The 15,261-nt window shown below is 34.8% G+C and overlaps 1 protein-coding gene across 4 annotated transcripts in view; it reads right to left on the reverse strand.

Moving 5' to 3' along the window:
* Positions 1-15,261, reverse strand: part of unc80 (unc80, NALCN channel complex subunit) — a 71,202-nt gene that overhangs the window by 30,206 nt on the left and 25,735 nt on the right. For all 4 annotated transcript variants that reach the window (XM_019040911.2, XM_019040910.2, XM_019040909.2 and 1 more), the window contains 14 exons: positions 14,496-14,640; positions 13,921-14,033; positions 12,537-12,727; positions 11,515-11,736; positions 10,929-11,064; positions 10,263-10,532; positions 6,498-6,556; positions 5,307-5,481; positions 4,607-4,797; positions 3,860-3,979; positions 2,654-2,811; positions 2,049-2,211; positions 777-1,232; positions 131-320 (listed from right to left, as the gene is read on the reverse strand). In XM_019040911.2, the coding sequence (XP_018896456.1) occupies positions 131-320; positions 777-1,232; positions 2,049-2,211; positions 2,654-2,811; positions 3,860-3,979; positions 4,607-4,797; positions 5,307-5,481; positions 6,498-6,556; positions 10,263-10,532; positions 10,929-11,064; positions 11,515-11,736; positions 12,537-12,727; positions 13,921-14,033; positions 14,496-14,640 (2,589 nt within the window). The remainder of the gene's footprint in view (positions 1-130; positions 321-776; positions 1,233-2,048; positions 2,212-2,653; positions 2,812-3,859; positions 3,980-4,606; positions 4,798-5,306; positions 5,482-6,497; positions 6,557-10,262; positions 10,533-10,928; positions 11,065-11,514; positions 11,737-12,536; positions 12,728-13,920; positions 14,034-14,495; positions 14,641-15,261) is intronic.

Raw genomic sequence — 15,261 nt, forward strand, 5'->3', positions numbered from 1 at the left:
CAATTTTATTCCTTTAATTCTTCATGAAAACTGCATTTTCCAAAAAAGGAAGATAATTAGGGCAACTTCAAAGAAACCGGGGAGAAAAAATGTGTGTAATACTTTAAACATACAGTATTTAAATATATACCTTCATCATGGTCATCACCAGCATTGTGATGAGATCGCTGTTCGTTGGCTGCTTGGGTGAGAATAGGAATTGTCGTAATCAAGAAAGTTTCTCTCTCGTTGCGTTCTTGGTTTTCTCTTTGCAATAGCGCCAATTTGATCATATCAGTTTGTTGCTTTTTACGCGTCTTTGTGGCTGTCACCAAAGACCGCTGTAACAAACGACGAGAATCACTTAGGAGGAAGAAGAAATTTTCAATACTTTGATCCCAAAATGCAAGAACCATAAGAACACTAGTTTAGATTGCTCTGTAGTTTAAATTCAATAGTTGTACTTGATTTCTTGATAAGAAAATCAACTAACAATTCACGTTCCAATTTCTGCGAGAAAATATTTTCAAGCCAATTCTACCATTTATTGTTACAATTTAGCCAGATGTGGTGTTATTTTTAGTTCCAAAATGTTACATGAAAGCTTAAAATGTTATTTTGGCCGTGAAAAACCATGTTTGGGCATTGCACTTCTCTCAGAAGAGATTTTGAAGTTTGGCTTCGACCAGATTTGTTGATAAGAGGTGGTAAAGCCTGGACTTGACAATAACTTGATTTACTGATTTACATGGAGGAACCCAGAAAGATGGACAAATTACAGAGATCAATATACTCACATGACTATCTTGACCAATCGTAACATCTTCAACTTTGCTTTTGACCAAGGGCTCCCAGGGTGAGTCAACAACAGGTAGAGACTCAATTCCAATTTTTGGAGAAGGAAGTGTGAACTCAATACTGGGAGGCGGTACCCTCAAGGTTAAATGAGCCCCTTCTTCCATACGATTCACAGCTAGATATCGCTGACTCCAAAGAATCTGGTAGCGTAAGAGTGAGCTGATCCTTACTGCTGGATCCTGATGGTTCAGATTTTGCTGTAAGAGTTCTGCAACTGGATTTGGGACACGAATAGAGGCGATAATGATGAACGTTGCTGCGCAGGCTGCTACCTCTTGGTTTGGCTCAAGCAGCAGTTCCCATGCAGCTGGTAAAACCTCAATGAGTAAATCCTCGGCCAAAACAACTCCTCCTTTGATCATAACAGCTAGGGCTAGGTGGAAGGCATCTTTGACCTGAAAATATTTTGTTGGTTTCGTAGATTATTGATGTCATTTTCTTCGCAAAAATCTTATTGGAGGTGGAATTTCATTTACAGCCAAGATCAGCCCCACCATTGGGCTGAACTTGGACCTGCCCTAATTTTTATTATCTCTGGTAATTTTGACGAAGGGTCCATTTTCGATGAAAATAATTGGTTCCAAATAGCCATTGAATCTTGTGAGTACAATTTATTGCCACGAGCATGTGCCTGAATGCTGAGAATTTACCATTTTATATGGTTTTTCTGATTTTAAAATCATTTTTTAACCAGAGTGCGAGCTAGTATCAGTCTGCATTTCAGATTTGTTTCCATGTAGATTAAGAGAGGTCAATCAATGCAAAAATCATCCTAGTGCTACTTTCCATTCTGGTCAAAAATCAACAATATGCTTTAAAAAACCCCTTTAAAATTGTCAATTTTGGCTTTTCAGACTCATGATGACAGCAATGTATCACTAAAAGGATTTTATGACCAGCTAAAAACATTTACTTTCATTAGATATAAACTTTCTGCTGTTACAAAACGCAGAGGCTGCAAAAATTCTGTATGTGCCCGTTTTCGGGCCTTAAAAACACCATTCCTCACTAAGACTTAAAACTGGTGAGAATGTTTCATATTTTCATTGCTCCAATTCAATAAATGCACTAGAGGAAAAAAATTACTTCACTTATGAGTAGAAGGAACAGAAAATTGGAAAAGTTGCCATATTACTCATTACTTAATTACTTATATCAACCAGACCTTGAAACAGATAAATTACGAATTTTCTAAAAATTGATTAACTTACTTGAGTTTTAATGTACTTTACAATGTTAGGGAGCTCTTTGCTTTTTTCTTCCTCTGCTTCAGTTTTTTCCTCCGAGCGTTTGTGTTTCTCATGAAAAATAGTGGAGTCTGCAATATCTTTTGTCGATCCTTTGCCAAGAGAGTTGTCCATATTTCTATCGATCCTTTGAACAGAAAAATGATAATAATGATTAAATTGATGTACAAAAGCAAGACAAAGAAAATAACTGTTATGGATAAATAATTATCGATTTCAGTCGAGGACTCAGTGAAAGAACATGCCTAAATGACACCTTCCAAAAAATAGAAGTGTTGGTGTTTTTGAACAAAACTTATTTCAAAGTAAACTTTTCTGAGAACTTGACCTCATAAACTCATTTTTTAGTTTGACAATATCAATTTAAAATTTTATCGGTCGAAAACTTCATTGTAATTTTTCATCTTTGGAAGCATTTTTCTTAAAAGCCCAAAATTGTCAGATACCTCATTGATTTGACAGAGGCTTCAATGAAATGAAAAGTAAATAAACGTGCAATAAAGTAAAAAAACGCAAGCAAACAAACTTATTCACTTGGTAAACAGTGGCGAGGGAAGAAAAGTTTTCACCTGTCTTTTTTGCAGATGCTGTCTTTTCGTCTCACTGGAGAGGTCTGGGAACTTGCTTGTTCAGAAACTTTACGATTACGTCCTTTGACATCTTTCTTTGTTTCTTCTGCCACAGCTTCTTTTATTTTTTCTGGGATCCCAAAATCCTCTCCATAGACCTGAAAATCATACCATAGAATTAACAATAGATCAAACTATGTTTATTCTTTATTTAGAACCACTAGTAATAACATTGAATCAAAAATAGTAAAAAAATTAAACCCAAAATCAGAAATAGAAATATGAACACAAAAAAAACCTTAACACGTCTTTCTGCTTTAAGGGATCGAGACAGAAGCATGTATGAAGAGGAGTATTTGCTTTATATAGATGAGCAAATCACTAGGGGCTTGCATCAATTCATTGCATTCATTAAGTAATTCTTCACCCTAAAAAAATCTGTTGTGATTCCTAAATCAGTTCTTGTCCTTAGGGAGTCCTGTATGATTTACATTTTGACTAAGGGATATTTAACGAGATCTGCGAAAAGCATATAATGTTAAGGGCAATTATTACGAATTCCCGAGTAATATTCGACAGTATATCTTTGAAAATGGATACTTGCAAGGGCGTAAAATAAAAAATGCTATGATCTTGACAAATTTTATAAGTAGTAGCTATAATCCAACTTTAAAATCTGCAAAATCAGCGATTTTTTTCTTAACTAATTTGAATGTTTTTGCGGTGGCATACCACCGTAGTCCCTAGTAAGGATCTGTTTCCAAAGCTATATGGTTGAATTTTACTTGAAAGTTCGTAAAAATTGTCCTTTAAATGATGCTACATTAAGGGTCTTTTGAAACCTGCTACAGTCACATAGTTAACCATGTAGATAGGCGGTGGGGCCTATTAAGGTAAGAGGCTAATTAAGAAGTGACTGTGGATACAATCCTTACTGTGTACAGGGCTCGCACAGTTATCAAATAGAAAAGCTATCAGCTCCCAAAAACAAAATTGAGTCAATCTCATATTCTGGAGTCACAGTTTTCACAATTTGGCATTACTGGGTCACCTAGCTGAGGATGTTGAGGACCCGACTCAAATAAAACTTTCACTTAAATATTTGCTCCACAACATTGGTAAACATTTCTAGTGGAATTTGAAAGCCTGGAGAAGATACGGGATATGTAGTTTTAAAATATTTGGAGTCTGATTTTAAGAACTTACCCTGCGGACAGCTTTAACAAGTCTTGTGCAGGCTCGCATATGACGACGGTGGCAGAGTGGATGACAGAAATTTTGATGTGAGCAAAAAAAATTGAACGAATTTATTATTTGAGCAACAATCTGAAATAGAAAAAAAATACTGAATTATTTTTTCTATTTTTGGAAACTAACAGGACAATACTTTGTAGCTACAAATATTGCATATACTTTGCAACTGAACTCATGCAAAAACTAGGGGCAAACTCAGATCAATTATAAAAGCATTTTGCCTTCCTGCAAGTGCAAAAAATAACAACTATCATCCTACGCCATTAAAAGTCACCATCTTTATTCAAGAAAAGAGGATCTCTAACGTCCAAACTGGAAGTTCCTTTTAAAGCCTGTTCTAGGACCTCACAGTAAAATTATTTTTTCCAGAGACTAATCTACCCACTAGAAAAAAATTCTGCAGTAAAATTGAATATAACAACCTTACTGTGATGTTACTGTAAGTTTGAATCTATCGAAAATACTGTGCTGTGAGGGTGAAACTAAAAATTCTGCTGTTAACTAATTCTTTTTGACAGATTTGCATTCCATTAAACTCATGGAAGAGATAAAAAATTAAAAACTAGTCTGGCTTGGAGGAAATTTCCTCACTATTTTTTTTCTTGGGGAAGGGGGGAGGGGGGTATCCCATGAGTGACGTTTTTCGTCAACAGCACAGTTAACACAAATTGAACGCCTGGCCACTCAACACTGGATTACCTTCATCCAAGGCAAATTTGAGCATGTCTCGTCTGTATCGTTGCTATCACTGGGACTAGCTGGAGGAATCTCATCACTTAAAACACCTGGTGATTCTTCACCACTTGCTTCCACTCCTTGTTCCGAGAAATCACTGCGATCTGAAATGGAGCTTACTTTACGCTTTGACTGAATTGAATCTGCTCGCTTGACTGCAATCATAAAACATAGAGATATGAGCATTTTGCTTGATTTTACAATACAAAATTTGATGATGAGACAATTACCACTAGCTTTAAAAGTTTTGTCTGAATGAACACTGTCAGCTAGAAGCTGGAAAGATATGCAAAATTCTTTTCGGGGCCTACTGGTAGAAATATAATGAAGTAAGTCATTATTAAATTTGATACATTAAAACCTCTTTAACGAAAATTATGCGAAATGATTTAAAATGTTGAAAATAATAATGGAATCAATTTATAGCAATAACATTTAACTGGACTCTGGGAAGTAATCTTCGGTTAAGGTTAAGTTCCCTCACCAGTTAGGTTTAGTTTGTTTACAACTTAATTCAAGAGATGGAAAAGAATAAAATGAAAAATAGTTTGACAGAAATGAAAGAACTTTAACTAAACTATTTTGGATTTGAACTGAGATCAATATTTTCATCTTGCACACACATTTTAGCTCAAATATTTGGTAAGAGACTGTCATGACTTACAGTCACATTCCATCATATCTTTTCCTTCTTTGGTGTTCCTGCGCAATTTGAGGCTCCTCCTTTTGAATGACCCTGTTGGCGCACCCGCTGTGCCTCTTCGTAATAAGTAAGGTCGACTTGTGGTGGTTGTAGGCCTTCGACCTTTCTTGTCATCTGTCCAATGATTGTTGTCACCCTGAGGAAAAAAATGCAAAATAAGTGTCGGCACAGTTCACTTTCATCTTTGAGTAGGTAAGCGTCTTGCATTCCATCTTTTTTATTTGATTCAAATTATGTAAAAACTGAATGAATCTTTGATAGTATAAAATTTAAATTGTGTGCAATCGGAACTCTTCCACTGAATTATTGAGGAAAATTGTACTAAAAATATAACAACTTGAATTTACTTGGCTTAAACCACTGGGTACTTAAATTTTACTGAGAAAATTATACTACGAGGAACCCAGATATTCTGTGACACGGGACAGAGAGCCTCTCTTAAATTCAACCGTCAGTCATTGAGGGTATAGAGCGAAACTGATTTTGATCCTATTATAGTTCCCCGGACAAGAAAGAGAGAGAGAGAAAAAGTTCTTCAGCAAGATTAGGCAAAAGAATGAAAAAAACAAATCTGTAATATCTAAGAATTAAAAGGAATTCAATGATTGGAAAAATTCTTTAGGTCTAAGAAGGTAGAATAACATTGATTGTAGAATCTAAGATTCAGTCATCCAATCTTTACATGCTATCTGATTGATAAACTTAATGCTATTTTGAAAATCTCACAGTGGCTGGCTCTTACATTGATTTGACAGATTGTTGACAAAGTTGGATGATTAAAATATGATCGTTTTGTAAAAACAATTTGCGTCAAATTCCAGGAACATATACATTTGGTGCATATTTTTGTAGAAGAACGTTCCCTGCCTGCTTATTGGAATGGCCAAATGTTTCAGGAAGATAGGGGAAAATTTTGCAGACAATATTATGAGAGTACTTTTTCTGATACATGTTTAATGGTCCCAGTTTACGTCATCTGGGTTTGAAAATGTCTTTGAGAGGGATAAAGCAAAATTTTGAACAATGAAAAAAAGCAGTAAAACTTGAACGAAGTGACACTAGTTTCATGTGCAGTTCTGATGGTGTGTCATCTTCCATTTCACTAAACACTGACTACAAAATCACCTGAAAAATAAGGGTAATCATACTTGCCTCTGATTCGTTTTCCGGCTCGTGGAGAACAAAACTGATTTTCCTTTCTGCTTGCATCCCTGAAAAGTTCACCAGTACAATCAATCATAAAGACCCAGTATTGCATGCTAGAATCATCATTTGTTTCAAAAATAATATGTGAGATAAATAAAGAAAATTGAAAGCAAGTAGAACTTTTAGATAATAGCAAATAGAAGTTGAATTGAAGAAAGAAGCCAGCTGCATCGTGACAAAGTTAATAGTAAAGCAGATATAGAGGAAGATGTGCCCAATGTTGATAGTAAGACCGCACGGGTTTCATAAGCAGACAACAACAGTAATTTCGGTGAACAAACTTATCATTTTATTCTCGAATTTCTTTGACCTCACTTTGCAGAGAAAAAAGCTATGACCCAAAAAACAGCGATCAGAGAGAAAGAAATACCTTGATATTATCAATGACATTTGTTTGTGTGTTTCTAGACCTCTGACATATAATCAGCAGTTGCAACCTTCCCTACCAGCCCTTCAAATCGAGGGGGAAAAGAAAAAAACCTGGAGCTGCCTCCGTGACGCATTCAGATTTTATAAAAATAAAATTAGGAAGAGTTGTGATGTTATTTTTATAAAGAATCATATGCACTCAATCGTCAAAACTGGAAAATGTCGAGAGATTCAGCTTTATTTTCAACACATTTTACTCGCGTTTTAACGCTTTTTGGGTTTCGATTTTCGATTTTAATACAACCGCAGGCTAAAAAATCTTTTTCTCAATGTACCATAATGTGTCATTTGGACTCTAATTCGAATTTGATTTTGAGAGACCCAAAACCGGTCAAAAAATCTTTAATATGTGAAGGCTCTGTTTTATAGTTTTTTAATGATCATAATCATTGTAATACCTTTCAGGCAAAAGAAGAAATACCTTTATTACAGGCAATGCAATCCTGACAAAAAGCATTAACACTTATTTAAAGTAAGGGGTATCTTGAAATGTTGAAAACTCTAACTCACATTAGACTTGTTGTTTTCCGGACATGTTTCACTAATAAATAGGTATTGCAGAGGGAGTGAGGGACTGCAGTTACTAATATGAAAAAACCATAAGGGTAGGTCTATCAATGACTACAGATTCTAAAACTTCAAAGAGATTGTGTCAAAGTTCTACTTGGTGCACTAGGTTGCACGACTTGGTGCACGACTATTCTAAAAATTTCTGAAAGAAAACTCATACAGTCAGTGCTAAAACTAGAGTCTTCCTACAATGATATGAAGAGCAGAAACTACAGGTAAGATTAGAGAAAATAATTTTTTCATAATTTTAATACTTGCTGTACCTTTGAACTTGGTGTATGAACTTATGAATTTCTGTAGATGTAAATGTATATCAAGTTCTTTAAAATGTAAAATTTCCCGAGAACATTGATTTGCTTTTGCCTCCATTATAAATACTTGAATACCATATGGTTTCGAAGATATGTACTTTTAAAAGTAGCAAACCCTTTAATGATGACAAAAAAAAATAGGACTAAAGTTGTCATAAGTTGCATTAATGAATCTCTACTGCACCGTAAGAAAAGCTGAAGCTTGTGGCCTAGCTTATTGCAGTAAATTTTGTTGCGTATGGCTCACCAAAGTAAGCCCAATGGAAAAGTGAGTACACTCTGTAACATGATAAACCTTCATATCCTGTCAGACTCAATGAGTACAAAAATGAGTCTGACTTTTAATGATAAATAAATCTCATTTCGTCAGAGATTGACAACAACCACCTAATATTTATTAGAAAAAATTGGAAAAAAGTAATCATTATTCACCAAACGCAGAAATTTCTTCAGAGAAAATATTCCCAAAAAGCAAAAAAGTATAGAGTGCGGTAAATAAAATACTATTCAGAGTGGCAGGTGTTCACTTGTTTAGCGAGAGAATCTATACGGAAAATTATGCATCTCAAAAAGACTTTGAGGAGAAACGTTAATTTACAACAGCAACTACAGAGTTTTCCTTGATTGCTGCACTGCATAATCATCCATCCCTCTCATGGATAAGTTTTTGACCATTAGACTGCACTAAGTCCCCAGAAATAGGTAATTTTGGGAGCATCTCTCCAGGGAATTTCAACTAAACACCCAACTCTGAGAGGGGAAATGGTGCATAAGGCTTAGGGCACTTTCTTCCTACTTGTCAAGGCAAGGCTTTGATCACTGGAGTTTCCAAACAGCAGGCTTTAAGCATTATTCTTTTCTAAATGTTTGCCTTGATTCAAAATACAATTTGTTGCAAAGAAAAATCGATTTGGACTCATGACAGATTTTACTGGGACTATTTCCAAAAGAGACAGACACTTTCCTTGAATGTGCATCAATGAAAGTTAAGGTTACAGAGCTCCAATCAAAAGACAAAAGTACAGTAGAGGTAATTTCAATAATATTATCAGAGAGACAGCAAATTTTTTATTTAACCTGTCTTCGCCTTCATTTTTGGCTGCTTTGCTCTTAATTTAATTCCTATTTTGCGAGATAAAAGTCCACGCTCCAAAAAGCTCCACTAAAATTCAAAACATGTGATACATCAAAAAAAGTTTGGTATTCATCAAATAATGCCTAAACTTATCTCAAAGGGCTGATGCATAACGCCTTAATTCAGAACTCCAACACACTTGCTCTTGACTGGTAGATTGAATGTGCTTTTAGAAGAGCTGATTAAATATAAGCAGAATCATGAGTACTGTCAAAGTAAGAATTTCTGCGGCAAACATTTGATAGACTAAAAAATACAGGTATAAGGCTGGTGTAGATAAACTGAAAGTAAAGAGCACCTAGATGTGTACTTACTCCTAGTTGGGGAGGAAAATTTCGGAGATTTTAAGAGAGAACTATGGAGGGAGACGGTGCAAATAGTGATGGATCACAATCGATAAGCGGTGCGAATTATCATTGGTTTGTAACTTGCCAGAGTAATCGACGGAACTGTTAGTGCTGAGTTGCGAAACGCGTCTCAATAGAGCGTCGCTGGGCAAGAGAATGCTTCGCGTCCGCAATCTATCGATAGTTGGCTTTAAGAGCGACTTGAATTTGTTTGTGTAAACACTGACTTGCAAAGAACGGACGCTTGTGCTATCCATTGATCCTTCAAATTAAATAAAAACAGTTTACTATCCCTCGTTGAGAAACCATTAGATTTCTGTAAAGCTATCAATGAATGAATGATATATAACTTGTCCTAAAGCTTACTTTAAAGCCTCTGTGTTCATGATGAACATTTCTTTGATACTTACGAACCATATTTGATGCCAACTGAACTTAAGAATTACACTGAGATTGCAGAAAGGAGCTTTCACACTTTGCAGACATTTTACAATTTCAAGTTCATTCCAACACAAAGTTTAACGGAAAACCCTGGAAATGTCTTATAAGGTTTGGTTATTTTTTCCAATTTCAGAATAACTTTCCAGATAGAACTTTAGGAGACATCAAATTTTTAGGAATATTACATTTTATGAAAGGCAAGAATTAATAATTCCTTTTTCTTGATACTGGATCTCCCTGTATAAACTATACTGTTATAAAAAAATTTACTTCTGAAAAAAGCTTAGACCACATCAAACTATCATTATACAAAATTGTTAAGCAGAGAGTACTAAAACACTACTTCCAGAATAACCTGCTCCTTGATTGAAAGGATAAGTTGTTAGGTGCAGGACATTAAAAAGGCAGAACTTCACTTAACAAGAACCTTTTTAATGACCTAATCTGGGAGTAAAATAGAAATAAGACTTTACATTACCAGCTTCTTTATTATCTCCAACAATTGACTGCAAGCTCTGAGCTGAAGTTTGAGACTGCCCCATAGACGAAAGCGCCATGCTCCACCGCCGGTTTGGGTCTCGGCAGAAAATTTTATCCCACGGAGGCGGTCGGTCCTTACTACAAACACAGGTAAGCTTGGGCAGATTTTGATAGGTTTCACGAAGAAAAGCTGTGATTTCCAACAACAAAGTGCAAGCTAGAAGTCTGAGAGCAATGGGACAGTCTGAGCCGTACAGATTGACTGTTGCTGAAAGTTGAGATTACAATAAGAATCAGTATGATTGTTAAATTTAATAACTGGTAACATGAAAAAAAAATGAATAAAAAATAATTTTTTTAAAAAAATAGAATTGTACCATTGCACATCTCTAAAGCTTCAGTCTAATGTCAAGCCACTATATTCCTGGGAAAATATTGATTATTTAATAGATACATATGGGTTAATACCAATGAAAGCATAGGAAGAGATTGTCATGCCAATTGACTTGAATTGAATATTATTAAAATCAATTACACCAGTTACTTTCAAATGGATTCACATAATAACATGATCTCTTTTTACTATTCATATGAATGAATGGATCTTGCCTGTGACTAAATCAGTTCCTAGAAAAATCAGGTATTCATGAACGAGAGTACTTACATTCATCCAAGAAATCTTCCTCTTCATCTTCGATTAAAAGTTGCTTCTGTTTGTTTTCATCACAAAGCATGGTGACAATTTCAGTGATATGTTGTTTGTCTTCTAGGAGCATTTCTTCTAGTTTTGCACTTATAGCCTGTAAAAGAAAAAAATAATACACGGCTTTTATGATTATCCATAAATGATTTGAATTTACTGATGCTTTTATTAAAATAAATATTTTATAATGATGATATTATGTATACTTGTCATGAGATATGAACTAAAAAAAACCATAGTTCTCAAATTTAATTTTCATTCTTTTTTCTTTAACAAAGGTTTTAGTCTTGCATTTTATTTTATTATTTGATTGATTGTGTATACGTCGAAATTTTTTTGTTTTTGAGGATGGGGAATGTATACTAGAAAAGCTTCACTAATGTAAGTTGATAATATTATTTAATGCACGCTATGTCTAAGTAATAATATTATCAGTCCTATTTATTACCACATACATAATAAACAGAAGGCCGGTTTTTTATCCACCTATTCTATTTACAAAGATCTGGGGGAAAAATACATAAAAGGTAACGGTAAGGACACTTACCTCACCCCAAAGATAGAACATTTTTCCAGCGGCTCGTTGCAAATTTTGAGATCTCCTCACTCCAATCGGAACAGTACTCCCACGGTTGATGAACGGACCGGAAGGTCGAAACATCGGAAAGTTAAATTTCATCCACTGAGGCCACTGTCCTTTGTTACAACAGTGGACAAAATAGGAGCACTCCAAAAGAAAGGCAGCCCGTGCAACAACTGCTGTATTGGGCTGCACATGTAAACACATTTTAGGTTGATTATTACAAAAAAGTCCCAGAACAAAATAATAAAACAAAGCAGGATCTTCTTGGATCAACACATGGACACACCATATTTCTTTTGGATAAAATGGTGAAAAACGAATTGAATCTACATGAATGGGAAGCAATGGATACTTATAATCTTCAATAAAGATAACACAACAATAGCTTTGATGAGATCTGATGGCGCGTCTGTCATAGCAAAGATTGCCCAATTAGCACTGTACAAGAGAGCTTATCAATGATATTAATGGACTAATATGAATTTAAAGACATATTTCAATTTCATGATTACAGGAATTTTGAAAAAGAACATATACAGCTAGGTTACACTCTCATAATAAGGGAAATCACATAGAATCAGATGCAATCAAGCAAATCATCACTCTCCAGATCTCAGAACTTTCTTTTTTTGTAATCTTTGGATTTTCTCCTGAGAGCAGAGGATGGAAAAACATGGATAAAATATATTTGAATAGCCTCCACCCAAAGTTTTAGAAACAAAAGTATACTTTTTCTCAATGCCAGCAACTGGAATCAAGAAAATGCTCCGTCGCATTGGTTTCTTTTCAGTCTTTGCGTAAAGTTTGAAACAGCGTCCCAGTTCTGCCATTTTTTATTCTTCCCGATGCTCTTCTCTGTGGGCAAATTTCCCTCAAGACAGGAACGAAACCAACACGACCGAGAATTTTGTTGATTTTGGGTGGCCTGAATCAGAGGAGCATACCTTTGTTTCACTTATTTTGGCCTCTGGTAACAAATTACTAACCAGGTCAAGAACAGCTGCTATTAAATGCGGATCAGGTGTTGAACCAGGCAAACATGTTTCAAGTAGAAACGAGAGCCTTTGAACTCCTCGTAACAAGGGTTCTTGCTGGACAAGTCGCCTTTCTTTCAGGACCACGATTTCTGATTCTCTAGATTGGTCTCCATACTCCGTTGAATTCCTCCTGCTTAGATCTGTTTGGACATTAAAAAAATACATGAATAAACATGGCTTGAAATATTACTACTGAAAAACTCGTTTTTACTAACATTTGATAAAAATCGGTCAAATCTACTTATGAATCCAGTAACGGTGTTAAATAAATGTAATTTTAAAAGAAAAAAAAAAGCTGAACACCTGAAAAGTATAAGACCTCTGGTGAAACACAATTAGTTTTTTATGTAATTTTTGTTAAAGTATTTTCATTGAATTATGGTGAGTTTTGCTCGTCACAAAATTGTGTTCTATGGTTAAATCATACAGAGAGACAAAAAAAATTAGAAGGCCCGGATTTTCATAGGATAAAAATCAGGATAATGATATCACTACTAAAAAGGGGTTATTGTCGTCATTTGAAACAAAAAAAAAATTTAAATATTGTAATGGAATGAGGCCATATCACCTACGGTTCTAGGGCCGCATTCCATTATGCTTTCTAGCTCATTCGGTCCAAAAGCCATCAGTTTCGCAAGTGCAAGCTCAGGCGAGCATGTTGACATCTAGAGCATCTTTCTTGTAGCGCCGATTATCTCGCAATCACGCCTCCGACGTCATAGCTCGCTGACGTTACAAGATATATACTCTCGATCTTCACGGCGCGTGGTCGTATATCAAGGCAGCGAGTAGAAAGATCACCTTAGCCAAGTGCATCCTGTGTATACCGTGTCATTTACCGATTATATTGACCAGTTCTACCATTCTGAGCTACCAGCGTTGGATCCTTTCATCCCCCCCCATTACAATATGTCAACAAGAAGTATTTCATGCATTTAAAAATGTAAAAACCATGTTTCATTTGAACAAAAAAAAAACACGAAAAGAAAAAGAAAAAGAAAAAGAAAAGGAAAGGGAAAAAAATACAATTGAAGCTTGACGCAAAACACGCAAAGGCTTTTCCTCTTGTGGTTGCTCACAAATGCTCTTGATGATAAGATATTACTTGTTGAATGTTCAAAGAATACATTCAAATGATAGATATTTTAAATAATGCTGATAAAATTTCCTTTTTTTCTTTTTTGAAAAAAAAAGAGTACATATGCGGAGGAGGAAAAGGGCAAATTATGCAGTAACATAAAAATGTTCAAACACAAAGGAAAAAAACCAATTACCTGAAATAATAATGCAAATATAGAAACGTGCTAGCTAAACAGATTGAGTTTTGACTTACAACTTCCTGGTGTTTCTTCAACACTTCCATCTTTTTTCTTCCCTTTGCCGAAACCAAATTTATTGAGTTGATGTTCCATACGTACTTTAGCTTTGTGAAAGGTGTGACCGACACTGAAAAAGCATTGCAAATTAAAAATTCCGTCCGAATTAAATTATTCGAAAATCTTACAGCGAATAATTTTAAAGAAAAAAAGTATTTCATTAAAAAAAAGTAAAAAAAAATATGAGGAGAGAAAAATAATTCACAAGAATTTTTCGAGTTTTAAAGATGATTTCTGACTAGAGAAGTGTCAGTACTACTAAGATAAACATACCACGCAAAGAAAAAAATAAATAGTAAAATAACTTATGTTACAATTAGAGTCTTTTAAATAATGCGTGCATCTTAAGTAATAATAGAACTTTTGCTGTTTTTAACCATTATTACTGAGCAGAATATTGAATAGACTAACTGTACTAAAATTCTTTATTTCGAAATTTATAAACAGATCCAATTGAGAATCTTTTATGAATTGACTAATCTGCGTTTTCTCTCTATTTCGTAGTCAATGCCTGTTAAATTGGGTTCATTACCTGGCTACGCTTTTTTGAGACGATTTACTGTAAGAATGATGTAGAGAGGCAGCTTGGTGAGCAAGAGCACTTTCGCCAGGAGATTCACTTCCCTCATAACTATCCATCGATTCTGACCTTCCATACTTCCTTCTAAACCAACTAACTGTAATCAAATGAAAAATATTTAGAAGATTTCAAAAAATGCCATTTCATTTATTCATATTTATATGTTTACTTATTAATTTTACTCGATATTATATGAATTATTGATCTTTTCAGTTGCAATTTTAGGATAAAGATGTTGGAAATATTGTAGGGAGAATATCATAGGATATAAAAATGAGGCTAAAGGTGTCATCAGCTAAGCAACTGCAATGCAGTTGTCCAATATGGATCGATGATTGACTACCCTCATGATCGGCCGTGGTCAATCCTCGATCGCTATTAGGCGATTGCATTGGGATTGCTTGCAAGCAGAATAAAAACAAGTGCCAACTCAGCTGACAACAACTGTAATTAAAGTAATTCCAATGTTATGTTTCAACATTTTCCTCTCCCTCTTTATTTTGCAAGAGAACATTTCACTTGTCTTACAGTTAAAACTTCCAAAAGACAATAATGTGTAACTGCATTTATCTGAAATATTAATTTTAAAGCAAGAAGAGGAGATTATTGTACTGATTTATTCTCTCTCTTTCCCTTTTTGTTTCCACTTAGAACTTTTATGCATGGGGATAGGCATGACCATCAAATTAAGGGTACAATTTTGACACGGAGAGATTAT

Source organism: Bemisia tabaci, chromosome 4 (genome assembly GCF_918797505.1).
Source record: "Bemisia tabaci chromosome 4, PGI_BMITA_v3".
Classification (NCBI taxonomy): Eukaryota; Metazoa; Arthropoda; class Insecta; order Hemiptera; family Aleyrodidae; genus Bemisia; species Bemisia tabaci.